Source organism: Theropithecus gelada, chromosome 12 (genome assembly GCF_003255815.1).
Source record: "Theropithecus gelada isolate Dixy chromosome 12, Tgel_1.0, whole genome shotgun sequence".
Taxonomy (NCBI): Eukaryota; Metazoa; Chordata; class Mammalia; order Primates; family Cercopithecidae; genus Theropithecus; species Theropithecus gelada.
The window spans coordinates 38,269,094-38,295,474 of record NC_037680.1 but is presented as its reverse complement, the minus strand read 5'-3'; the positions used below and the strand labels follow the sequence as shown (position 1 = coordinate 38,295,474).

The 26,381-nt window shown below is 36.0% G+C and overlaps 1 protein-coding gene across 15 annotated transcripts in view; it reads right to left on the bottom strand.

Annotated features, from left to right (window-relative positions):
* Positions 1-693: 693 nt before the first annotated feature.
* The window catches only part of SLC4A10 (solute carrier family 4 member 10), a 381,685-nt gene continuing 355,997 nt past the window's right edge, over positions 694-26,381 (bottom strand). For 8 of the 15 annotated variants that reach the window (XM_025404367.1, XM_025404373.1, XM_025404375.1 and 5 more), the window contains 6 exons: positions 21,550-21,723; positions 20,683-20,805; positions 11,674-11,741; positions 9,121-9,237; positions 8,201-8,239; positions 700-2,782 (listed from right to left, as the gene is read on the bottom strand). In XM_025404367.1, the coding sequence (XP_025260152.1) occupies positions 8,227-8,239; positions 9,121-9,237; positions 11,674-11,741; positions 20,683-20,805; positions 21,550-21,723 (495 nt within the window). In that variant the 3' untranslated portion in view covers positions 700-2,782; positions 8,201-8,226. Of the gene's footprint in view, positions 2,783-8,200; positions 8,240-9,120; positions 9,238-11,673; positions 11,742-20,682; positions 20,806-21,549; positions 21,724-26,381 lie in introns of all 15 variants that reach the window. The other 7 variants (XM_025404368.1, XM_025404378.1, XM_025404379.1 and 4 more) reach the window with 3 other exon arrangements.

Sequence of the window (26,381 nt, the reverse complement as noted above, 5' to 3'; positions counted from 1 at the left end):
AGTCACAATTTTAAAAGTCAAAAATCCTAAAAGATCTAGGAATCATGTTGAAATACAAGTTGCTTTTGGATCATTAGTGGAGAGTTTCTATCAAACTCTGGGTTTAAACTATATCAAGGAGACATTCAGATTATATATTTCTATATTACATTATACAGGAAAAAACTTCCCAATATTGTAGGCTGTGAAACAGGAGCAATTACAAAGTAAACTCAGTAGTCAAGAGAAAAATACCAAGCAGTAGGTTAGATAGAATTCTGAATGCAATTATCTCCACAACACACTGCCAGATGGCTCCAAAAGAATAATGGTCCCATCTGACTTTTGTAAGAAACAGGGAGGAGACAAATTTTAGGAAATGCTTTCCCCATGGAAGTTAAAAACAGAAGTCTAAATAGAGTTCTAATAATGAGGAATACTACTAACGACCTTGGAGGTTTTTCCTAACATAAGAAACAATGTCATCTGCACCCATTTCTGGAAAAATGAGTAAATATATCCTTATATAGTTCTCATAATCTTCTGTTCATAAAGTTCAAATTGTTTACTCTTGAAACATACTCTTAAATTGTTTATATCACCAAGAGTTCTTAGCTTTGGGGGTGTCTAAATTTAAATATTATATTCAAACAATCAAAATGTTTTACACTGATTTACTAATTAAAACAAAGAAAAAAGACAAGACACTTTGTATCACAATTTAAAATGTGCAAGGAAATTAGTTAGGATAAATATTTATTTCCACATAACATTTCTTAATTGAGAAAAACACAATATCCTAGTCACATTTACACATTACTTAAACTTTTCGCTAAATTACATTCAAGATATTCAGTAATTTTGACCAGGAATCTGCAATTAGAAGTAAATATATAATACTACATTTTTCTTATATTTTATATGATTTCAAAATATTAGGATTAACATAGGGATAGCTTTAAAATTCACACAAGAACAAATTGACTATAAAAATACTCAGAAATACAGAATTTCATTGGATATGATTGCTTATTCAAATAGGTGATCATGTGAAGATTTAAATTCACTATGATCATTTTCAACAGAACAGTTATTAATATATTAAAACACTAAGAGACTGCTTTGGGGAATCACTGGCTAAATCATAAAACAATGAAAATGTTTACAATGTTGTATCTGTATTATAAAATACACAAAGGCAACACATTTGGAACAGAAAGTTTCTGTATTTTTTCAGCACTTATAAATATGAACTTTATTAACTTAAAATTCTTCTTTCTATAAATTTTAGGCTCATGTTCCATAAAAAGGGGGGCTCCTTAAAGAATTGTGAGGGGAATTTTTAAAAGGTATCAAAATGTAGAACTTAATGGAGGCTTTGTTGATTTTATTTCCTCTCATTAGTTTAATCACAAGAGGAACTTTTCCTCACTTTTCATGTGCACTTCCAAGCAGAGTACATAATTAACAGTCTGTCAAAGCCACAGGGCTCTGAATTATTGTAACGGAATATTGGAGTATTATAAAGTTGATGATTACTGCTCATTCTTAGGAAGCAAGAGCATTATGAGATTTAGTTTTATTAACTTCACATTCATTGAAAGTGAAATGAAATACTGTATTTTTAGTAATGTCCAAAACTTCTTAACTTTCTCTCCCCTTACATAAGTTTAGTAAAGATGTATTATTTTATATGGACTGAAATATCTACAGAACCTTCTCAAATAGAATCTGAAATTTTCTTTTAAAAGACTGTTTTTCCACAACATGCATTTAATTTAAAAGTGGAAAAAAAACTGCAGAAAAAAATGACAATTGGACACCTGTTGGTCTAACATGAGAACATGATTCAGGACCAGCATTAAGCAGTGCATGACCATTAGCCGCAGAGTAACTGTACAGGAGTGGAATTTCACATACAATGATTCACCATGTGGCATTCCACAAGTATATGTTTATTTGGAAAACATCTGTTGTCAGTGGGAGACAAACTTAGCATATTTCTGATAAAGGTTTATATTGAAAAATCCCACAAAACCGTTACAAAGTTTTTCTAAAGCATTTCGTACAAGCCTAGTATTTGATCATTAGTCACAACTTGAATTTTAAGCAAATACTACTTAACTCTGCATTATGTCTGATTCTCCTTAACAAGTTGTAAATAGGTTTCTATATAGTTTTTCAAGTGACTTTAAGTTTTAGTTACATACAAATTGTTAAGTATTAAATGTATCATATTAAATCAAGGAAATGCATAAATACAATTATTAAAAAATGCTTTCAAACTAACCTTTTGATTTGGGTCTTTTGAAATAAGTCACTAACACTAAGCTATAAAAACTAAAAAGAAGTAAGACAACCTTTCAAAAATTCTTCTGAATGAAATTATCAGGCATCTTCAGGTCACTAAAGTAGGAAAATACAAACTAGGTAAATATGACTTATCTCTTTAAGGAAGCTATTGCTCTCATAAAACTGACAATCAGAATCCAGTTTACAAATGTCTAAGGTACAGCAAGGAACACACAGATTCTTGCCTTGGCTATTGTATCTGCTGGCAGGGGTGTCTCACTGCTCAGAAGTTTAAACACAGAAATGAAACAAGTATTGCACTACTTACAGTGTGAAGGTGGATTTGGGTTGAGGGACAGAATTTACACTACATGATCAAAGCAGTTTTATTAATAATTGTGACACTCTTCTCATATATATGTAAAAAATAAATTGAAGATCGAGTCATAGACAAGTCTCCCTGTCAACACCTTTCCCTGAGTCAGCTTTCTTCTCTTTTCGGCTTTCAATGCTACAAAAGGAAAAAAAGGAGACATTTATTACTGCAATCCAGCATGGCTACAATGAGATCTGCTTGCTTAGACTTAAAACCCGTCAACCCCAAAGCACCACAAGAGCCCTTAGGCATTGCTCTCTCATGCTGCGAAGCACAGATAGACAGCAACAATTAAAATCCTCTGCACTCAGTGAGATAGAAACCAAGAACTGCAGAGAAGGGGATATTCAAAAACAGACAATAAACAACAAAAATCAGACATTTTTTAAACAGTTCCAGAAACATGCAAGATTAATACCATGGTCCTCATTTGGGCAAGTGACTCACTGATGATTGTTGGAAATGTCAGCCATGCCCCCAACTTAATACAGCGCCAACTCTAGTAAATGACACAAACAAGATGTCGCAGGAGGCATTTCTGGACTCTGCTGCAAATGGCTCCTCTCTTGTGCATGGACTGGATCTTGACCTTTGATGAAGACTGTACCTTGACCAGGTTAGACAGACAGCTCCACTGGCCTGGAGGACAGGGTACCATGCACGCTGCTCTCCAGACACCTGTGCTATCTTTTTACAGACAAACCTTTACCCTGTACATCAGAGGAATGATGCTTCTCATAAAACTCATTCATTCTCAGATAAACTCATTCCCAAATGGCTTCTGTTTAATCTCACCCTCTCATTAACTTTACCAATGAGCAAACTGGTCATGTGACTCTACCATTTTTGTCTATTTGTCCATTTGGTTTTTCCATTGTATAGTTTTCTTACTCTCATGCTGACAGTTTTCATGGAAAATTCAAATAATGTCATTACAGGGATGAAGTTCACACCATGTTCCAGAGAGGGCAGAAATGCTTTCTCCCTGATACTTGCAGCGCACAGCAAAACCCTCCTCATCTGAGGCTTCTATGTGATCCTCCCCACTGCTGACACAAAGGGCAGCCCATAGCCAGCTACTAAGGCCCTGGGCTGGAAAAATCCATACATTTTTACTATTAACTTCGGCCCTTAATATAAATTTATGAAACACTTGATGATGGGCCCGCACCCTTGGTTTTATAACTCTTCTCCAAGTAATAAAGTAATAAAACTCCATTTTTCTATTGGGACTCCTGTGCAGCTTTCTAAGTGGTCAATAACTTAGACACATTCTAAGAGTATGTTTTTAAAATTGTTTTTCCTCCAATTCAAGCTAGAAACAGCCCTTCTCAGTTGTCACCACCACCCGGCACCATCAGGTAAGAAGTGCCGGAGCTTCTGCCATCTGTGGCACACTGCCAGCTCTGAGAGCTGGTGTGAGCGCGTGTCTATGGCGCCCGGGTTTGTGCCTGCCACACTTCTCAGCACATACTACTTACAGGTCAGAGCAAAGCAACTTTTCTCCCTTTTCTTTTCTCCTTCCATGAGAAAAGATGACAGTGTGCACATGATGTGTTGAGAGCCTTAACTCGTATTTTTAACTCCTCTATCTGTATGACTCACTTTCTTCTACTTTAAGTTCCTTTTATATGACAAGTGTCTGCTCTCCTGCTTTCCAAATTAACTTTTCCTTAAGCTCTACCTGCCTTCCAGTCTCTTCTGCCAAACAAAGTCAATGAAAAAGGGCAGCACTGGGCTGGGTGTTGGAAGATCTAGGTTCAGTTTTCAGAAGCTCAGAACGAGCCGCATGACCTTGGACTAGTTTTTTAATCTCTCTGAGACTTGGTTTCTTCATCTGTAAAACTGGTTTTGGACTAGATGGCTTCTAGGTTCTCTTGTAGTGTGAATTCCAGAATTCTGAGGCTGGTATTCCCAATTCCAATGAACTCTTATTTTTTTTTTGAAAGATAGAATAACAGATCCTATCTGTAGGAGATTATAGGACAGAAACATACTGGTCTCTATATATGTGCAATTATTGTGTGCACAATACTTTGAAATGTAGGAGGTGTTCCACAACCTTTTGATAAATGAATGTGTTTCAAGTGGCACTATTAGTCACCAAGCCGTAAATAAAAATATTCATAATATCAATTTGATCCACAGATGTGCTTCCTCCTGATTCCTTGCTTTGGTGGTTTGGTTACAAAACGATAACCTATTAAAAGACTGGGGTTTTTTTTCCCTCTTCATCATAACCATAGTTTTGGTATCAGATTAGATTTCACAAACTATGAAGCAGAAATTGTATAACCAGCTCAAGACCTCTAGGATCTATTGTTCTGAATTACTTGTTACGTTCACTTTTGTGGAGGTCAATCAATTTTAAGCTTTCATTGTAACAGGCATGTATCATGCATCTGTTATCTGTCATCGTAATTAACATACATTGCATATCTATTATATGCCAGGAACTCCACAATGACCTAGGAATACAAGATAGATAAGAGTGTCCCTGCCTTTGAGGAGTTAAAATTTAAAATGTAAGAAAGTAATATTTTAAGAGAGGGCAAAAAGTGACCTGGTGCTAAGTAAACTATGAAACTATTACTTTTTAACGTCACTAAAATAGTGGTTTTTTGTTTGTTTTTGTTTCGTTTGTTTGTTTTTGAGACAGAGTTTTGCTCTGTTGCCCAGGTTGGAGTGCAGTGGCACAATCTTGGCTCACTGCAACCTCCGCCTCACAGATTCAAGTGATTCTCCTGCCTTCGCCCCCCGAGTAGATGGGATTACAGGTGTGCACCACCATACCCAACTATTTTTGTATTTTTAGTAGAGTTGGGGTTTCACCATGTTGGTCAGGCTGGTCTTCAACTTCTGAGCTCAAGTGATCCACTAGCCTCGGCCTCCCAAAGTGCTGAGATTATAGGTGTGAGCCACCACACCCAGCCTAAAGTCGTTTTTATGAATAATATTTCCAAGAAGTCATGAGAGAGCCCAAGCCTACGCAATCATTGCAAAGAAAGAGAATCTGGGATAGAAAAAGGTGGTGGGGGAGTGCAGGAGTGGGTGTTGGGGGATAGAGCAGATAGTCCCAGAGACTAGCCTCTGTCACCAAGGCAAAGCTAAGTGCTGCTTTTCCTCACATTGCCAAGGACCTTCTCCAGACACACTGATCTTGGGTATGGGTTTTATCAAATGGATCAGTTGTTAACCTGTTCTGATGCAATGTGGTCATTAATGAGCCCTATTTTCACCAGCCCATTTAATACGCTGCAGAGGCTCTTGTCACACATATGTATGACATCACGATCAAAATTAGACATCCTCCAGATAAGACAGAATTTGCAGTTAGTTCTCAGATTCTACTGTCAGTTAAACTAGATAAAATATTTTTGACAACAAAAAGTGAATGATATAATTGAGAAAATATAACTTGGATTCAAAATTCCATGAAAACAGGTTTCTAGGCTTCTCTGACACATATTATAGCACAGGATGGAAAATAACTCAGAACGGGGGGTGTCAAAGGTTGCATGGATGCCAGCTCAGGACTCAGGAGATACAGACCCTAGTAACCTGCTCTTTGGGCCTCTTTTTGCCAATGGATACTCTACCAGTTACTCTACTAAAATTTACTCTACTAAATTTTCACAGCTCCTGGTCATGATGTTTTAAAGCCTTTAACAGATACCATGAAAAGGAAGTGGCTTTGGGAGCCTTATTAGTATCAGCGGTTGTAGAATTCTGTAAGTCATACACTTTCTGCCAGAGTTTCTACTGTAATGAGGATAAAAGAGATTAACTACCTACCAAGGATGTTTCTCACATGGAAAACCACAAATGCGATCACATCAAAACATAAGGAAAGCTGGATAAACTTTCATTCTACAATAGTTTGAACCTCACATTAGTGAAAATACATTTAAATAATAAGAAACAAGTAGTTCCATCTAAAGATAAAGGATAGTCTATTGAAAATTGGACCTCCTTTAAAGCACATTATATTGTTCACTAGAGTCAACCCATTGTATAAAGTCATCTAGATACATATTTTTAAAACAAAAAGATTTTTCTGGTGAAGAGTATCAATTGACTTTAAGGAGTAGTTAAAATATCATGTCACAAGACTTTTGCTAGAACCAAAGAAAAATAGAGGAAAAGTTTGGACTTTGAATCCATTTAATACAGGAAGAAAAAATTTTACAGGTTTGATTGTTTCAAATTCTCCACATATTGACCATCAAGGGCATTTTATTTTGAGCTCATAAGCCTGGATTTAACTTTTTTTTTAAAATCAGAAAAATGTCATATTTTTCACGTGACAAGTACACATTGCAATGGGCTTGAGAAACTGCCCTTATCATAATTCCGATTTTCTTCAAAAGTACTAGCAAAACAGAGAATTACTATGAGAAATATTTATCAGAACTGTAGCAAGGATCTTTGAGAAAGGAAGTTATAGCATGTTTTAGAATAAAATGTTACTTTGTCCTGAGCCAAGCAAAGAAATACATGAAAGTTTTAAAGTCCTATTAAGACAGAAAACACCAACCAAAAGCCTTTGAGAGGGAGCCCATTGAGTTATTTATTAATATATTATCTTCATTTGTAGTAAATATTAAAGGTGGTTGAGAGAGAGAGACAGAGAGAGAGAGAACTAATTCCCAGCTTCTGGGATGAAGAGTCTATACACCTGCTGTTTGTCTTGTCTTGTTCATACTGTTTGGTATAGAGATGACACTGAAGCAGCATGCCATTTTGGGGTGACAAAAACCAGCAATAAGAGATATATTCTCCAAGTCTAATGTAGCCTTTTTCTCTTGCCCCTGTTTCCAGTGATGTCTCATGAAGTGAGATACAGCTTGCCAGTTTGGAGGCATGGTGGTACATAATGGAGGCTCTCAGTTTTGTAATTTCTCTCTCTCTTTTTTTTTTTTTTTTTGACAGAGTCTCTATTGCCCAGACTGGAGTCAGTGGCACAATCTCAGCTCACTGAAACCTCTGCCTCCTGGGCTCAGGCGATCCTCCTGCCTCAGCCTCCCAAATAGCTGGGATTACAGGCATCTGCCACCATGCCTAGCTTTTTTTTTTTTTTTTTTGTATTTTTAGTACAGAGGAGATTTCACCATGTTGGCCAAGCTTGTCTTGAACTCCTGACCTCAAGTGATCCGCCCACCTTGACATCCCAAAATGCTGGGATTACAGGCATGAGCCACTGCACCCAGTGAGCTTTTCAATCTCTTAAAGGGACAAATTTAATTTTCCCTATCCATAAATTTGATGCCATTACTAACTATAGTTCTGTGAAACTTTTTGATTATACATGATGCATCTGTATAAATCAAGGAAGGAATAAAGTTTATTCAAGTTTCAGACTAACTTAAAGAGCTGAGTCGTTACAGAAATACCATCAAACTTAGTCTGCTACTGGACCTGAGCCCAACACTCTCCATGCCTTTTGCCTCCCCAAAACTCACACAGAGGACATAGACTGACCAGGTTTCTAGAAGACACCATTTAACATAAGGAAATGCAACCAAGGAATAGGTTTGAGGGAGAGGGTCTTACCTTTGGGGAATCAGCTTCTAGAGTGATTAGGAAGGGGAGCTTATGACAAAAATGTAATATAAAAATTAAGTAGAAAAAGTTAATTTAAGGTTACGAAAATAAAGGAACTTAATAATTATAGTAAACACTGCCCCAAATCCCTCAATCACTCTCTAACAAAAAGAGATATTAGCAAAACATACGAATTCCTTTTTCTTCAGATCAGCATCTAAGAAGACTGGGTGATTTGAACTCTTATTTATAAATCCTGGAAAACTCAGCTGGAAATCCTATGATGACTGTTGATATTTAGGGACAGACTCTTCCCCCAGCATGCACTTAAAACTACCATCCACAACTGCAGGAGTTGCTTGTACGTTTACATACAGAGAAGTAAGAATGGATAGAACTTTTAGGAGTTGAAAGTTTTGGGATAAGAAGTTTAGGGAAGACTTTTCAGGGGGTTGGAATCAGGACTAGGGCTACACTAAATATAAACATTTATGCATATTTATAAAATATAAATATAAAAACACACACAATGCATATCAGTCTAAAAAAGGGAAAATAAGGGAGTGCAAAATGTGGCCAGACATCTAAAGGGGTCCTGGGGGAAGTGAGTGATGAGGGAATAAAATAAAATCATACTGAAAAATAGTAGGCCAAGATGAATGTCCAAAAATGTCATGCACTGTGACTCATTTCTAGCACAGTTCCCCCACCACAGTAATAGCTTTGGAGTAAGTTATTAATTTGAAAAGGAGATGTTGAAAAACATACCAACATTTGAAATAATTACAATTTATACCCACTTTCAGAAAGAATTTTCTGGAATATTTTAGATCTAAATTTGATGGAAACCAATATTATTCTTTTGCTTATGGTTTATGTCAAAAACCAACTGGAATTAGTATAAATTCTTATTATTTTAAAATCCAAACCTTTTAGAAGGAAAGCTTGACTCCTTATCTTTTGAGTTATCGGCAGTGATCAGAAGGTTCCTCCACAAGGCAGTCTTTGACATTTCATCAGATATATTGATCACAGATGGATCATCTCTAGACAGGAGTTTCCCCAAATGAAATAATAAACATTACATAGTAACTGCAGTTTTTCAATGACAGAAACTAAATATAAGAAAATCATGTATCTATGAAGAGCATTTTTCCCAATTTTTAAATTGTGGTAAAATACACACAACATAAAATGTACTACCTTAACTATCTTTAAAAGTACATTTCAGGGTTATTAAATACATTCATAATGTTGTGCAACCATCACCACCGTCCATTTCCAGAACTCTTTTTATCCTATAAAACTGGAACTCCGTACCCACTAAACCATAACTCTCCATTTCCTCTTCCTTCCAGTCCCTGGCAACCACCATTCCACTTTCTGTCTCTAGGTTTCTGACTTCTCTAAGTGCCTCATATAAGCAGAATCATACAGTATGTGTCTTTTAGTGACTGGCTTATTTCATTTAGTATAATATCCTCAAGGTTCATCCGTGTTGTAGCAAATGTCAGAATTTCCTCCTTTTTAAACCTGGATAATGTTCCATTGTATGTATATGCCCCAATTTGTTTATTGTACAGTATTTTTGATAATTAAAAATGAAGAAGTATTGAATATTTGTCTTAATTATTGAAAACAATCTGTGAAAAATAAAAAAATCTAAAGAAAATATGCTAGTTATATGGATACTGATTTGGCCTGTGGTATTCTTAATTCATTTCAAACTACAGAGAATGGGTTCCACATGTCCATTGCTTAAACTCTTGCCCCTAACATCATAAAATCCAGATTACTTCCCTCCTTTGCTCAGACCTTGCAGTGGCTCCCAGTCACTCAGAGTCAATGCCAAGTCCTTATAATGGCCTAAAGGCTCTGTCCCCACCTCACTCTGATTTCACCTTCTGCCACTGCACCCCTGCTCATTCCTTTCCAGCACCAATGCAGTAGCCTCCTGACTGTTTAGGAACACAATGGGCATAGTGCTCCCTGGGGGCCTTGTCCTTGCTCTTCCCTCTGCTCATCGTGTCCCTTCACATGGAGCAACTCTGCCCCTTCTTTGTTCAAATGCCACCTTTTCATATGACCCTGATTGGTGATAGGTCACAAGAGAGGAACAAATGCAAGTTTTAAGAGGAGCAAAACCTTGGGTCTCCCTCTCTTGCCCAATCCCCAAACGTGTTCTTCAGTTCCTCTAAACCCTCCAACTGTTTTGGTCTTCATAGAAAGATAGTTTCCTGGTAATTCAAAGCATCAGATTGACTACTTTCATAAAAAAAGCATCAAGTGGAATAGACATTTTTCATGATATGTGAGGAAGAGTCTTCTGAGCAAAAAATTTTTAAAAATACTTGATTGAAGGCAGCTATACAATTTTTTTAAATGCAGCACTACTTAGATTGTTTCATATGCTAATATGCATTGTGAATCTTCAAACTGGAGTGCAGTTTGGAACATTTTTTTCAAATTTATTTAACCACACAGCCATTTTGAGAGTGGTACCACATGAGACTAGGTTTCTATTGAATACACTTGGAAATATGCTGGTTCAACTAAACAATCAACAGGATTTTAAAATTTAAATGTTGTAAAAAAGAAAAAAAAAGGTAAAACATCTTATACTTGTTTTCCCTCTTAAGTGGGAGATGATTTTTGTTTTTTAAATTCTAGGGAATATGATTTTAGAGTCAAACCCTAAAGATTCAGAAAATTCTGTCCTATTTTGGTTTTTAACACTATGACAAATTCCCTTCTCAGAAAAAGTCTCTGCATTTTTATTGGCATAACCTGAAATTATTCATAAAGACTTTGAGACTGTAAAATTGGGCACTAATTGATACTTAGAATTGTACAAGAAAACTAACTAAACTGTATTGAGAGGGAGACAGAGAAGAGAGAGAGAGGGGAGAATTTTGGGCCAAATGTTTGCAAATGTTTTCTTTATAACTTCAGTAGTTTGCTTTCTTTTGCTATGTCTTTGTACATAAAGATGAGCAAATTTTGGAGAATTGCATAAATATTTCCTAAAATGACTGATATGACTGAATCATTTAACTTAAGAAATAGATTATCTTTTTGGAAATTCCTTTTTTTAGGGGCAAATTCCCAGAGATAAAACATTTAATTGTGATCAACTTAGTGAATACCTAGGTCATTTATACCAGAAATGACCCTTGATCTGTCTTCTGGTGCTACTTTCTGAGACTATGAAAGGGATCTTCCATACACATTATAAAACAGGAGAAGGAAAGACTTCAGACAACAGCTTCCTGCTTCACTTCATGTAATGCAATTTGATTATAGTCACACACCTATTATTGGCAAAACTTAGTAGTAGGACCCAGGTTATCTAACTCTTAGTTCTTTCTACTCTAATACAAATTCAAGAAACCTCTCTGAGGATCTACACAGTATGAAATTCTTAAATAAATTATATAACAATGCATTACTTAAATTGATGTGTTTTTAAATTTATGTCTTACCTATAGTGTCCTTCCAGTGGGAGTTGTACTGTGCCCTCATCTTCCATAGCTAGCATACTTTGTTCTTCCTGAAGAGACAAATGTAGTGTATAAAGTGAACCTGATGAGTCTCCATTTTACATTAAAGAAGAAACACAGATTAATGTTTCATTATCTCATTAACCTCAAGACCTTCCACTCTGTTTGCATTTATTAATGTTAGCATAGGTCCTTTCAATAAAGTATCAGCTACCAAGAACATAAGTAATTAATGAGAGTCTCATAACACAAAGTAATTTAAATGCTAACAACAATCTCCTTCATGTCACTCAATAAAAAACATGTTAATTTCTAAGCATACTTTAAAAAAATTAATCTAATTTTCATAAGAAAAAAGTATGGGTGATATAATCAGTTTTATTGTTATAGAGGTGAAATTATATTCCTGGAATGTTCTATGAGGAGGGGATGACGGATGTACTCAGAACAGTGGTTCTCAAACTTCAGTTTACATCGGAATTCCCTGGTGGGCTTGTTAGCAATATTCCCCAGAAGATCTGACTCCATAAGTCTGGAGTATAGAGGGCATAAGAAGTTCTAGTTCTAACAAGTTTCCAGGTGACGTTGATTATGCTGGTCTGGTGACCGTATTTAAAGAACCACTACTCCAGAGAGTTGGAAGGAGACAGTAAAAGATATTAATATCTTCCTGTATGGATCAAAACACAGATGTGTCTTGAGAGAGGAGGAAATGGAAGGTTTGACTCCATTTGGATGTGTTTTAGGCTTTTGTTTCACACTTCAACTTTCTTCTTATAATGACAATATTCCATCTTTCCTCAAAGGGTGGAAATGATTTTTATATTCATACATGCATTTCTTCATGCATAGCATTTTAAAACTAAATCTTTGGGATGAAGATAATCTTATGGCTACCATACCAAAAAATTCTGGTTTCGTTTTCAAATAATGTTATCATCAAAATTTTTCCATGAACCAAAAAAAGACAGTTATTCATAGATTATGGCTTTTATTTAATACATTTATTTAAAAATGGGTCAGTTCAGATAATTACTTCAGGCCATTTAAAATGTTAGAACTACTGGTTCTAACTCCAGAAATGGAATTTTAAGATCTATAAACATAAAAAACGAGTAGACCCGCTGCCCAAATAGAAACTGATGAAAGACAATAGGGATGACCCCAAAGGCTCATTTCCTCTTTCAGTAGCTTAGCAGAGCTAAGCCGGCCTGAACCAGCTTCCGGAGACACCTTGATCTTTGGCTGATTTTATTATTCCCGGCATGCAAGACTTTTCCTAGTGTCCTTGGTAATCAGACCTTGATCCCCTCTCGGATATCCCATAGTCTGAATATTCCATGCCATATTTCTTGTTACCTAGAGAAACAAGTGTTTTCTAGTGCCTCTTCAGCTAACCTATGAACATACAATGCAATGTGGGAGCAGATCTCATTTCTCTCTTGGAGTACTCTCCCATGCTGGTCAAGGAAAGCCCCTCTCTCCTGGGACTTTGGCTGTGGTGCATATGGAGTCTCTATGCCCGCTCTATGCTTCGGGATAATGGAGATGCCAGAGACTGCATGAGCTCTGCTACTTCCATGCTTAGAAGCTTTCCCCAGAAACCCTATGTTGTATTTGTTCACTGTGAAGCTAATGGCATGTGCATTACCCTTTTGCATTCTGGTAACTAATTTTATTTTCTCTCTTTGCTGTTCTTCAAGGAGAAAGTTTTCTTTTATGGCCTATCAAATGTATTCTACTTGTATATTGTGCCTATTCTCCTTGTCATTTGGCCACACTATCAGAACTAAGTCAAGGTGAACGGAGATTACCATTGGTTTGAAATCATCCATTCAGGCATTTTAGCAGAGCTGATCTGCAGCCTAGATTGAGGCTTGCCTTCAACTGAGTTAGTCATAATATATGAAATATATTACATACATAATATATCTTGTAGGCACATCCTGGCAGTCATGGGCAGAGCATATGTATCATTTCAGGTAGAAAAGGTTCCTTTATCTATAGCAAAGGTTATCTTAAGATACATGGAGGGACATAAAAAGTAGACACTCAGTGATACCAAAGGTTACATAAGCAAAGACAAGATGCAATTCTTTCCTTGGTTGCCCACTGAAAGGTGAAGCCTGGTATATGATAACATTTCTGGCTCATCAAGAGTAAAATGTCAAGAAGCAAGGTAGAATGGTTTAAGAAAGAGTAAAATGCAAAAAAAGCTGAAGAGAAGAACAGTGCTATTGGTGCTTAGGTTACCTGGCAGCAGAAAACAAATGTTCAAGATTCAATCTAACAGCAAAAAATTGGACCAAAGCTTTGGGAACAATTTTGGTTTTTCTTCAGATGATTTTCCACTTTTCTCTCAAATTGCTTTCAATAATTATTTTGCACTCTGTGGCTTGTTAGCATGTGTGGGCTTTATACTAGTCATAATTCTATCCAAACAAAAACTCATCACCTCTAAAGATAGCTTTTCCAAGCCATGCTTATCTGAAGAGAAGGGTGGCAGAGCAGCCGCTGCCTTCAGTGCCAGAAGGAAGCTGGGTGGGCCCCGGAGCGCGGGGATGGAGGGCCGGCTGCATCCCGGCAGCACTGTGAGAAAGCCAAAAATTGAGGCTTTCTGAGGAGGAGCAGTCAAATCAGGCAGTAGCCGTCACGACAGCCACAACCTAGGTTATCTCAATCAGATCAGAAAAGAAAGAGACAGTGAGAGCACAAAGCTGAGTAGTTGACAGCTTAGAAGTCAGAAAAGTACCTTAAAACAAGTTCCATTCAGCTCTTAATTGTTCTCTGTGAAGCTACAACATGGGGAAGATGTTAAGGGGATGATGATGAAAATTTACCCAAAAACCTTTGAGAGAGTTCACCAATTTAACTACGGGGGTGTTTATGCTATGATTTAAATGTCACCTTTTAATTAAGATAGTCAAAGCAGTTTTCAGTTATAAAATAAATGAAGGACAATTAATGCTATGTCCAGTACAGGGCAAGAAAACTGAGGCTTAGAAAAACAAGTGTACTCCAGAACAGTCAAATATTTATTGAGCATGTATTATGTGCTATGCACATAGTTAACAAGAATAATCATCCAGGGGCTATTAATTCATTCAAGGGCAGGTAGTCTGTTAGGTACTGGGTGTATAACAATGAAAAGAAAGCTATAAACTCGACTCTCAGAAAATTTAAGGGATCATTATGGAAAGTACCAAAGTCAAGGTTGTAGCAAGGAAGAAACTCTAGGTAGGAGGAAACAATGTAGGCCAACCCTAAAAGTGAGGAATAAATAAGATATGTTTGCATGACAGTGAACAACGAGCCTGGTTGGAGCCAAAAGTCTGTGCTGAGTAGAGGCGGAAGAGATAAATTGAAGTCAAATCCTGGTGTGGTCTGATAGTAGGGTGTCATGTATCGAATCACATCACGAATTTGAATTGTATTTAGTGATAGCATTAAAATTATGATTCATATATCATGATACCTAACAAATAACAAAGATAGTTATCCTTTAATTACCTTTAGTGAAATAGGTTACATTTACAGCTACATCCATTTTCAGACACAGTGTGTATCTATGTAGGAGCCCTCAAATATTTTAAAGTACAAACAACGGCAGCAGAGACCAATATTCACAAGTATGCTTAGAGTGTTAGAGAGGGAAAATATTCAGCAATTTTAGAATTCACATCCTAAGAAATGGAAGATTCTTCAGAAATTAAGCTCAACCCTTTTATTTTGCCCAAGAGTAAAACAAAGTCTACAGAACATAGAAGTGTCAAACCATTTTCTTCCTCAGCTACTAATAGAATAGACAATGCTGCAAACATTACATAAACATATAATCTTTGAAAACCTCAAGTATTATTTTTATAACAGGTATTACTTATGATTTCCAATGGATAGAAGAGCCAATACATAAGACTAACAATGAAAGTGGAAAAGGAAAAATGGAGGGCCCATATAGAGTTTATATCAATACATAAATGTGACATATATTTTTCATCAGAATATTTGATTCTGTCTCTCTAAGTAATTATGTAAATTACTGTTAAGTAAAAAATTCTGATAGAGTATTCTTGTATTTAGAAGATTATATTTGATTCTGTGGTTTTAGGAAAGGATTTATCTCAAACTTTAGCACCAGAATCACCTGGAGGTCTTATTAACAGAGATGGTTGGCCCCATCCCCAGAGTTTTGATTCAATAGGTCTGAAGTAACGCCCAAGAATTTGCATTCTAGGTTGCCAGGTGTTGGCTGATGTGACAGTGGTTCTGGAACCACACTTTGGGCAACCACTGCTTATGGAAGAAGAATATGCTTGCCCCACCCTAAGATTCAATTAGAAATGGCATTTCTCTGTGTAATAATTTGGCCATGCTTTCCATATCCATAACCAATTCTGATCTATCTTAGCAGTAAGACATCCTCTGTAATTTGTTTGGTTGCACTTGTTTTTGATTGCTTTTATGTTTCCTTGGCCTTTTTCATGATCCTGCATTGGGATCACAGGTTCCCATTTGCCCTCTTCTTGTTTTCCCCTATAGTGTATATGTTAGAGTGAACCCCCAGTAAATCAAGAAGTATCACTATCATGATCACTTCCACAGAGTAGAATTTCTAGGATTTATCCAACACTAACCCTCTTTCCTCCTACCCAGGAGCAAACATTCTGCTGGGATTTTCTGCCTTTAACAGTAAGTAGCCTTTTGTCAAATGTGTACAATGGCCTAGAGAATATTTAAGTAGGAAGGAAGGCATGTTGGTACTCTGAGCACATTTGGACATCCAGAATTTGATTCTGCAGTCTTCCCTTTACACAGAGCAATGTGCAAAATGTCAGGGTTCCAATATTCATTTCTACCCTGATTATAATCCTTTCTTTCTAAAAACTGAAGCATATGCATATGCATATGCATGAAGTACATGAAAATTTGGAACAGAAGCTCTGCGACCTTGGACTGGCCTGTGTAGCTATTTATTCTGCTTAACTCATTATTGAATTTTAAGGTCAAATGAATGTTTTCTCAGTGCCATAAGACCAGAAATGGGCTACTGATAGGAAAACCCTGGAGGCTAAAGGTACAAGCTTGTATCTATCATCAAAAGGACAAGAGGTGAGCCTACTTTAAATTCAAGTCTCAGGGAGCTGAGACATTTCTGCTATTTACCATCTTGCCAGTTCATGATCAAAGTTACTCAATTAATTTGAGCAATTGCAGAAATGCAACATTTCTGGAGAACTTGTCCATTTACCACCTTAACACACAATCTCCTAGAAGACTGGGCCTTAGTATAAGATGCCACGGTAAGATCACATCCTTCCACCGAGTCTGTAAGCCTCAAGAAAATAGAATACCAAGATCTGGGCAAACAAGTAGAAAATCAACCAGGAATTGAACTTTTAGTATAGTTCTTCCTAAATCTTCCTACTGTCTTTACTGACCATACTCTTTGAATACTAATTCTAAGCTAGAAAGTGAACCTCTTTAAACTTCCTTTTTTTCTCTCCTGTTCGATGAAGAATTAGCTGTCTTTGCACTAGTCAGAGCTGTATTTTATTGTTCAATTACAGATTATTTATTGACTGTATTATTGGTTTTCTTGTTTCTTTCCATGTACTGAGGATCACATGAAAGTATCATCATATTAATCTATTTGAGATTTTAAAGATCTATAAACCTGCCTAGTTAATGTACTATGAGGCTTTTCCCTCTAACTTGGATATGAAGGATTTAGCAGTAAAATTGCCCAGTAAATCTTTAATCTATTTTTGTGTCTTTTCAGAAAGCATGAGTTCTAGGAAATTTACTAATATTTAGTTACTTCTAAAATCTTTATCTTCATAATCAGAGAACAGTAAATGCCCATTAAAGTACAGTGGGTATATAACATAAAAACATTAGACACTGATTACATATGTTCTCTGCCCTATGAGATTCATAAATTCCAAAATGGGCATATGGCACACACACATATAAGTACCATACATGCATGTGAGTGGTTCTGGGAAGTGGGAATGGCAAATTCTAATAAATTCACAATTATTATTAAGCTTGTTCTCTCCTATTTCACAGAAGAATAAAAGGAGAATCTGAACTTTTCTTTGAATTACAATCAGAAAAATATTAAACATTACATAATAGATTACATATCATTTTTCATTTTGTGAACTTCTAAAAGGCAATAATATTTCATGGTATGAGTATGATCTAAGGAGAATACTGTGAAAGAGATGATTATATGTCTGGGGCTGTGTTCTTTTTTTTTTTTCCAGAAGCAATAAAAACAGTTAACAAAAAAAGCAGAAAAATGAAGCAAAATTACATATGTAAGTTACTGTTTGAGTATAATTAATAGTATAGTAAGTGCTCACATAAAGTTGTTGATAGCTTCTTGGAGACTGTGACATTAAGTAAAGTAAAGAACAAATAAAACCAATTTTACCATAGGCTAATTGATGTAAACAAGAGTTAAATTCCTACGGCAATTTCTGGTGACAAAAACATCACCAAACTTCTAACTAAAGACCCAAAATGTTTTTAATATTAAACATTGAAATAAATGTGAGCTATACAAACGTAAGAAAAATTAATAAAAGCACGTAAGATATTGAATTAACAAATTTCTGGTGAGTCAGTGAATGACTGAGGTCATAGTGGGGATGGATCAAATCAAGGAATAAATGTTTGCAAAGTGGAAATTGTAAGGAGCACAACCTACCACCAAGCACTTCAAAAACAATAGCAATATGGCTGTGTTCACTGAGCATTTTCATACCAAATTGTTCTTGTACATTTGTGTGATTTTCGTATACTTGATGAATTTTTATTTTACAGTCATTTATATTCATTTATTCATTCCTTTTCCAACTCACTTATTCCAGTTCAAGGTCGAGGGTGGCTGGAGCCTATCTTGGCAGCTCAGGGTACAAGATGAGAACTAAGACTGGCCAAGACGTTATTCCCTTGCAGCACACACTCACACACACACCCACATTCACTCACACTGAGCCAATGTAGGCACGCCAATGAACCTAATGGGCATATTTTGGGGATGTGGGAGGAAACTGAAGTGTCCAGAGAAAACCCACACAGATATGAGGAGAATGTGCAAACTCCATACAGACAGTGGCCCTGGCCAGGGATTTTTTTTTTCATCAACATTATTAAAAATGCTGTATTATTCAAGGGTCTGCTGTACTGACATTATCAAAAAGACTGGAAGGGAAGCTCATAGCCAAGAGCTTTTTCATCAAAATTAAATTAATTTAAACCTTCTTGGGTATTGTGTTTGATGTCAATAATTTTATTTACATCAAATACGGATAATTTAAGGTTTTAGTATTTCTGTGTTCTAGTGTCCATTTTATTTAAATTTAACTTGTGCCAAATTATACTATATTTTTCTTGAAGAGTATCTGAGGATGAAAGCAAACATTTACTAAAGCCCTAAAAAGAAATAGAGATTATCAAAATATCCTAGTCAAAGTTTTTTTTTTGAGACGGAGTCTCGCTCTGTCACCAGGCTTACTTCTGCCTCCAGTTCAAGTGATTCTCCTGCCTCAGCCCCCTGAGTAGCTGAGACTACAGGTGTGGGCCACCATGCCCAGCTAATTTTCGTATTTTTAGTGGACATGGGGTTTCACCATGTTGGGTCTTATCTCCCGAGCTCGTGATCTGCCTGCCTCAGCCTCCCAAACTGCTGGCATTACAGGCATGAGCCACCGCGCCTGACTCAAAGTATTATTTTTTTTAAAAAGCACTAATATCTAAATAAGAATATATCAAATAGAAACAAGTAATAACAATTGTATAATATGATCTTTAGTGTTAACATTAATATTACTAGAAGTATGATTCTAAGTATTGCCGTCTACAATATTTGGAAAAATTGAAATATTCTTACAGAATTAAGACACATCATCATGATGATGAATCTATCTGTGGGAATCCATTGTCAGTGATAGAACACCATGTAGAGTAAGGGAATTACCAATCACACATTATGTAGCCATATTGGTAGAAATTTCTGAGAAAAAAAACCTCATTTGATTTATGGCCTGATCTGACCTCACTAAATGACTAAGACCTCCGAAACATCTGCAAATGAATTTCCCAGAGGAAATAGGAGATATACCTATGGTTTGAGCAAATAGAAAGTTGATACATTTACTGACTACTTACAGAGAAAAATAGCGTAATTCTCATTGAATATTTTATTTCAATTTCATTTCTATTTATGTGAAAATTTTGTTGTGTTTTACATTGTATGGGCTCTTATTTTCCCCTCATTTACACTCTTTGTAATTTTTATACACTTAAAAAAATGTTGATTAAGTAGCTTTCAAAATAGACTCAGGCTTAGATATAAACTTTAAATATGCCATGAAACTTAAAATACATTGTTATACCATATAAAATAGAATAAAATAAATAAGTAGCCTGTAAAAATAAATTCCAGAAGTTTCTCCAACATCTACTCAATCTTAAATCACTTCAAAAGCAAATCAGATCAACATTTTTCCTAGTAAACATTTCACCTATTTCAAGAATAAATAATTCTTCATTAGAATATTTTGATTAAAACTCTGTTCCCTAGGAAAATGCCAACAGTAATAATGTCTCTTCTTTTTGTTCTCACATATGTAACAACAAAACAATGACTGCACGATCATAATTGGGAAATAGTTAAGTATCAGCAAGTTTCTGCCATCCATGGGGGAGGAATCAGAAAAATGAGCCTTACAATTTGGAGGGTTAGTACAAGGTATTTCTGTATTTCATTAGGATTTGGTTTCCTCCTGTAAGATCTTTCTCTCTCTGTTCACATCTTTATGATTTTAAACATTAAACTTCCAAACTAGTCTACTTGTGGTTATTAGTGATCACTGTCTAAAGACACAACTGTATAGAGATAAAAGCAATAATTTAGTTTTGCAAAGAAATATTACTATGTTCCTTTTTTCTTTCTTTACAAAACATTGATTTTGCTCTTACTTCTTTTTCAGCATCTTCCAGTTTCTTTTTCTTACTCTCGGGCATTAAATCATCCAACCAGCTGAGTTCCCGCTTCGTGAACAACAAGTCCATCAACTTTCTTACAAATACCAGGGCTAACACCTGAAGTAAATAACAAACTAGTTTAAAGTGGAAAAATAATTAAAGCAAGTGGTGTAGATTTGCCGGTATGGTTTCTGGTAGAAACAATTTCTATTAGGCCTGAGATTAAAGTAAAAATTAAAGAGATATATATGTATAAAACATTATCTAGTCTTCTGCTTCCTTCATTTTCTTTTCTTACTACATCCCCAAAATAATGACTATGATTTTACCCAATATGAGAGTCAATTAAATAAGCTATTTAAAAAATATATATAACATGAATTTGACTATGTTTCCTTAAATACATGTAGTTAATAGTTTATACTATATTAAATTAACACTAGAACATTTTTATCTATATTAATAATTACAAAATTATTTAGTCATTCAAATTCACTATAGTTTTTGAAGTATTTGAAACTTGCCTGAAACATTTAATACAACGTTATTTTAAAAATCCTCCTAATTTTTCACATTTGCTAGTATCTTTAATGTTAAATTTTGGAAGGATGCATTTTTCCATCCAGCTTCAATTAATTCAGACAATCACAAACATTAAGAGTGATAGAGACAAAAATAAGAATCACTGAAATTCATAGGCATTCTCAAACCCTATCTTAGTCAATACTTTTAGTGCCAAAAGTTATATTTTCCAATAATTGTTCAAAATGACTCAGTTGTTCCAATTTCAGTTCATGTGTTTGTTTCCAAAGAGACCAGCAAATCAGAGAAAGAGAAAAAGAGTTGACAGAAGTTTCATACCATCATGGGAAAGACAATAGCAGCTCTTGAAACTTTTATTATCCACAAAAGGCCAAGGCAACTCATCTGAATAATCGTGAAGAGATGCACTTTTCGAAGTGGTACATGCCTTAGGTATATAAAATCTGGTTGATGTTTTGCAGGCATCCAGAAGAGCTTTATCCTATCAAAGAACTAAAAGATTAAACAGACTAAATTGTTTTTAGGTGTAAGACAACAATAAAAGTAGGACAAGTTGATGTTTAATATGGTTCAAAATTTTAGGTTAAATGACATACCTGGATAACACTAAGTTGATACCTGGGCATCAGGACAATGGGATTGTTATGCTTACCCTCTGAAACACTACAATTTCAGTTTAATAATAGCCCACATTTTCTTGAATATGGAGACGGGTTACAATTTAGAAGAGTTTAAAAATAGAAAGCCAATGTTAAATATTGCTACCTTGAAGAGTGGAGCCCTGTGAAGCAAAACATAACTACCATCTTCTTTTTCCTTGCCACATCACAAACTCTTCCTTTATTTGCCCCTCAATATTGGGATTCCTGGACTTGCATTCTCTGTCTTCTTTTCTCCTGGAATAGTTCATCCATACCCATGGCTTTGACCTTCACATACTTGCTAATGATTCACAGACCTACATCTCTGCCTGAGCTCTCTCTTGGGTTCTAGACCCTTATCCAGCTGCTAAGTATGGTATTTTAACCTCCTTATTTTGACTCTGCTGTTTTGACTCTGCCCGCTTAATCCCCAACAAAAGTTTAGATGCTGTCTTTATGAACACAAACATCTTAACCATAAAAATTTAACCTAAATAAATTTTTGTTAATAAAGTATGTTCCAGAGCAAATTTTGTTAACTCTATTTTTTCTTGATTAACTATATATGCAGCACTGTCATTTGTATATTTTCAGTTGTATTTTATTAAAATAACTTTCATCTCAATCAATGTTATTTCTGTTTCAATCTTGCCATAAAGATAGTACATAGTATTACATAAAACTATTGTTATAGTACTGCATACTATTATGTTACAGCTTTGACTTTGAGGGCTTTTTTTAAATCAAGCAAACCAATTTTTCTCAATTTGAATTTTATAAATTAAATGCACACAGGAAGGTTAAATCTTTAATCACATTTTATTTATTAACAAATCATACTACATGATAGTTTTATTTTATGTAGATTGTTTGGTTTATTGTTCTTCGGCCAAGTTTTGCAGTTTTCAGTGTTTCCAACTAGAGGCGATTATTTAGAAAATAATGGTTTCAATCACTGTCAGTCACTGTTTTATTTCATGCCATCTCTACAGTAATATCTATTACGCATTTTCAAAAAGTAATATTAGATTTTTTTTTTTTTTTTTTGAGACGGAGTCTCGCTCTGTCACCCAGGCTGGAGTGCAGTGGCCAGATCTCAGCTCACTGCAAGCTCCGCCTCCCGGGTTCACGCCATTCTCCTGCCTCAGCCTCCGGAGTAGCTGGGACTACAGGCGCCCGCCACCTCGCCCGGCTAGTTTTTTGTAATCCCAGCACTTTGGGAGGCCGAGACGGGCGGATCACGAGGTCAGGAGATCGAGACCATCCTGGCTAACACGGTGAAACCCCGTCTCTACTAGATTTTATTTTTTAACTAATTTATTTTAAAAACTGTAGGCAATTCTCATCAAATATGTCAAATTAATATGCAAAGGAACAGTTGTCCATTGAGTTAAAATGTTAGAGTCAAAACACCCTGTTTTACCAGGACCTGCTTGTATATATAGTAAGAATCTCAAACTCAACATAAACCTATCTTCCCTTCCGTGTTCTGTGTCTTACGGCATGACACGGCCTTCCTTCCCTCAGTTATCTAAATAAGAATCGTACATACATTAGTTCAGTCCCTGACCATTCATTTATTCATATTCATTTATATATTCCAAAAACATTATTGAAACATTATATGCAGACTACTAAGTGTTGAACTCATTCCTGACTAATCTCTCTCCATTCTGTCCATGTATGTGTCATTAGGTTTTAAAATTTCTATTTCCTAAATATTATTTAAACTTAAAAGTCATTAAATAAACAAAAACTTGGTGCACAGTAGAGGTAGGAATAGGAAAGAAGTAAAATAAAATCTTCTGGCTTACAATGGAATATTTCCTTTTCTATAGAACTAGTTTTTCCCAGCCACCATTTCTCCATTTGTGAAACTATGTTATTGCATAAGTGTACTTCAGTGTGTGGGTGCTTCAATTGTTATTGTTTAAATGGCACATTTGCTTTACTTTGGATTCCTGAAGTGTTGGAATGAATATAGATGTGGGTATATATCTGAATACAGAAACAGCATTCATGAGAACACTGTGATCTGTTTTTTCTGCCATGTTTCACAGTGAGAAGCTCAGATAATAAGTTTCTTAATATTGCCAAACAAGCAGGTAACATAGATTCCTTCAATAGGGTAAGAGAGTAACATGCTCCTGGAACTGTTAATATTCAGTATATGTTTAAATAACAATCATCATCATGACAAATGTATTCTGAGTTTTACATTTGGTTTTTATTATATCCTAGAATCAATATCACATTTCCCCACCCAGTTAGCTACAATTCCAAATAGGAATTTCAACTTCCTGGGCTTGGGGTCACTTACATTTTCACAAACCCTATTTCTCAGTGTGAGACCCTGTTCGTCAACGTGTGCCCCAGCTTGCTGTTTCATTTGTGTTCTTTAAAACTCATTATATTTAACTCATGGGCCTTTGATAATGTTTTCTTCAATTTTCATTTAAAAGATTCACATCCCAAATAACTCCAAAACTTGACATTCTTGTTTAATTCTAAACCTCATGGGTATAAAATCATGTGGAATTAGAGGGAAAAATCTGTTGAAACCTATCATCAAAATGATTTTACTTTGTTTCTTAAACTTCTGCTGCTGTATTTATGTGAGCCTGGGGCCTAATAATAAATACTTTTCACTTACAGATGAGATTAGTACTCATGGAACTTTTGCCAAAGGCAAAAAAAAAAAAAAAAAGGAAAAAAGAAAAACAAATATAACAAAACCTCTTCAGTATTCTTCTCTAATGCCTTACAAAACCAATTCTATCAAACTACACTTTCCATACATGAAATTTTAAATGAGCAAATTAAATCTAATTTGAGTAAAATTAAAACACATAACATGGCTCAACCATCTCCCTCTCCCAGTTAATTGTTTCCCAGTGTCAGGATGAAGAGTCAGTCATACTATCAATTTTGGGTGTTCCGTGACCTGCAATGACTTCATACTTAAGTTTGCCTCAGACTGGCACCCAGTACTGTCTTAAGGCCTAAGTGCTGCTGCTTCTTCCAAAGTCACAAGCTGGTTAGTTATTTGCTCAGGAACAGAGATCCTGCGCTGCCTGTCCTGCAGGTTAACTATCCTCTTACATGCTATGAACAGCAGTGAGTCTAGCTGTGTCACAGAAAAAGCCGCAATTTATTTTTGCTTTTCAGTTGACAAAATACTATATGATAAATAAGCCTCTAGTCTCTTTTTCAGGAACATTGGAGCGTTGGGCTAAATAATGTTAAATTATAAAACAAGATTATTTAAGGGACAATTTAAGTAGAAATCTATTAGTTTGCTAGGACCGTCCTAAAAAATTATCACAACTTGGTGGCTTAAATCAATAGAAATATATTCTTTCACACTTGTGGAGGCCAGAAGCCTAAAGCAAGATATTGGCAGGGCCACACTCCCTTTGAAGGTCTTAGGGGAGAAAACTTCCTTGCGCCTTCCAGCTCCAGGTGGCTCCTGGCACCCTTGATTAATGGCAGCAAAACTCTAATTTCTTTCTCCTTTTTTTTTTTTTTTTTTGTGAGACAGAGTCTCCCTCTGTCATCTAGGCTGGAGTGCAGTAGCGTGCTGGGTTGAAGTGATTCTCCTATCTCAACCTCCTGAGTAGTTGGGATTGCAGGCATGCGCCACCACACCCATATAATTTTTGTATTTTTAGTAGAGACTAGGTTTCACTGTGTTGGTCAGGCTGGTCTCAAACTCCTGACCTCAGGTGATCCACCCACTTTGGCCTCCCAAAGTGCTGGGATTAGAAGTGTGAGCCAACTATGCCCGGCCTTCCTACATCTTCATATGGCCTTCTTCCCTGTGTCTCTCTGTGTCCTCTCCTCTTCTTCTTTTTTTTTTTTTTTTTTTGAGACAGAGTCTTGCTCTGTTGCTCAGGCTGGAATGCAGTGGTGTGATTTCCGCTCACTGCAACCTACGCCTCCTGGGTTTAAGCAATTTTCCTGCTTCAGCCTCCCGAGTGGCTAGGACTATAGGCATCTGCCACCACGTCCAGCTAATTTTTATGTTTCCAGTAGAGATGGGGTTTCACCAGGTTGGCTAGGATGGTCTTGATCTCTTGACCTCATGATCCGCCCACCTTGGCTTCCCAAAGTGCTGGGATTACAGGCGTGAGCCACACCACACCCAACCCCCTCTCCTCTTCTTATAAGGACCACAGTCATTAGATTTAGGGCCCACCCTAAAACCATGATTATCTTGTCTTCAAATCCGTATCTAATTACATAGGCAAATAGTCTATTTCCAAATAAGGTCACATTTTGAGATGCCAGGTGGACATAAATTTTCAGGAAACACTCACTATTCAACCAATAACAGTATCATAAAAGAAATATGTGGGAAGAATTTGCCTACAGCTTCTGTAAACATTTAGAATACACTTGTGGAGGTTCTAAAATGTGTCCACAAATTATTTGATACTCTTCTCTTCAAGAGATAGAGTCTCCCTTTTCCCTTCACTTGGGTGCAAGCTGGACTTAGTGGATAGCCTC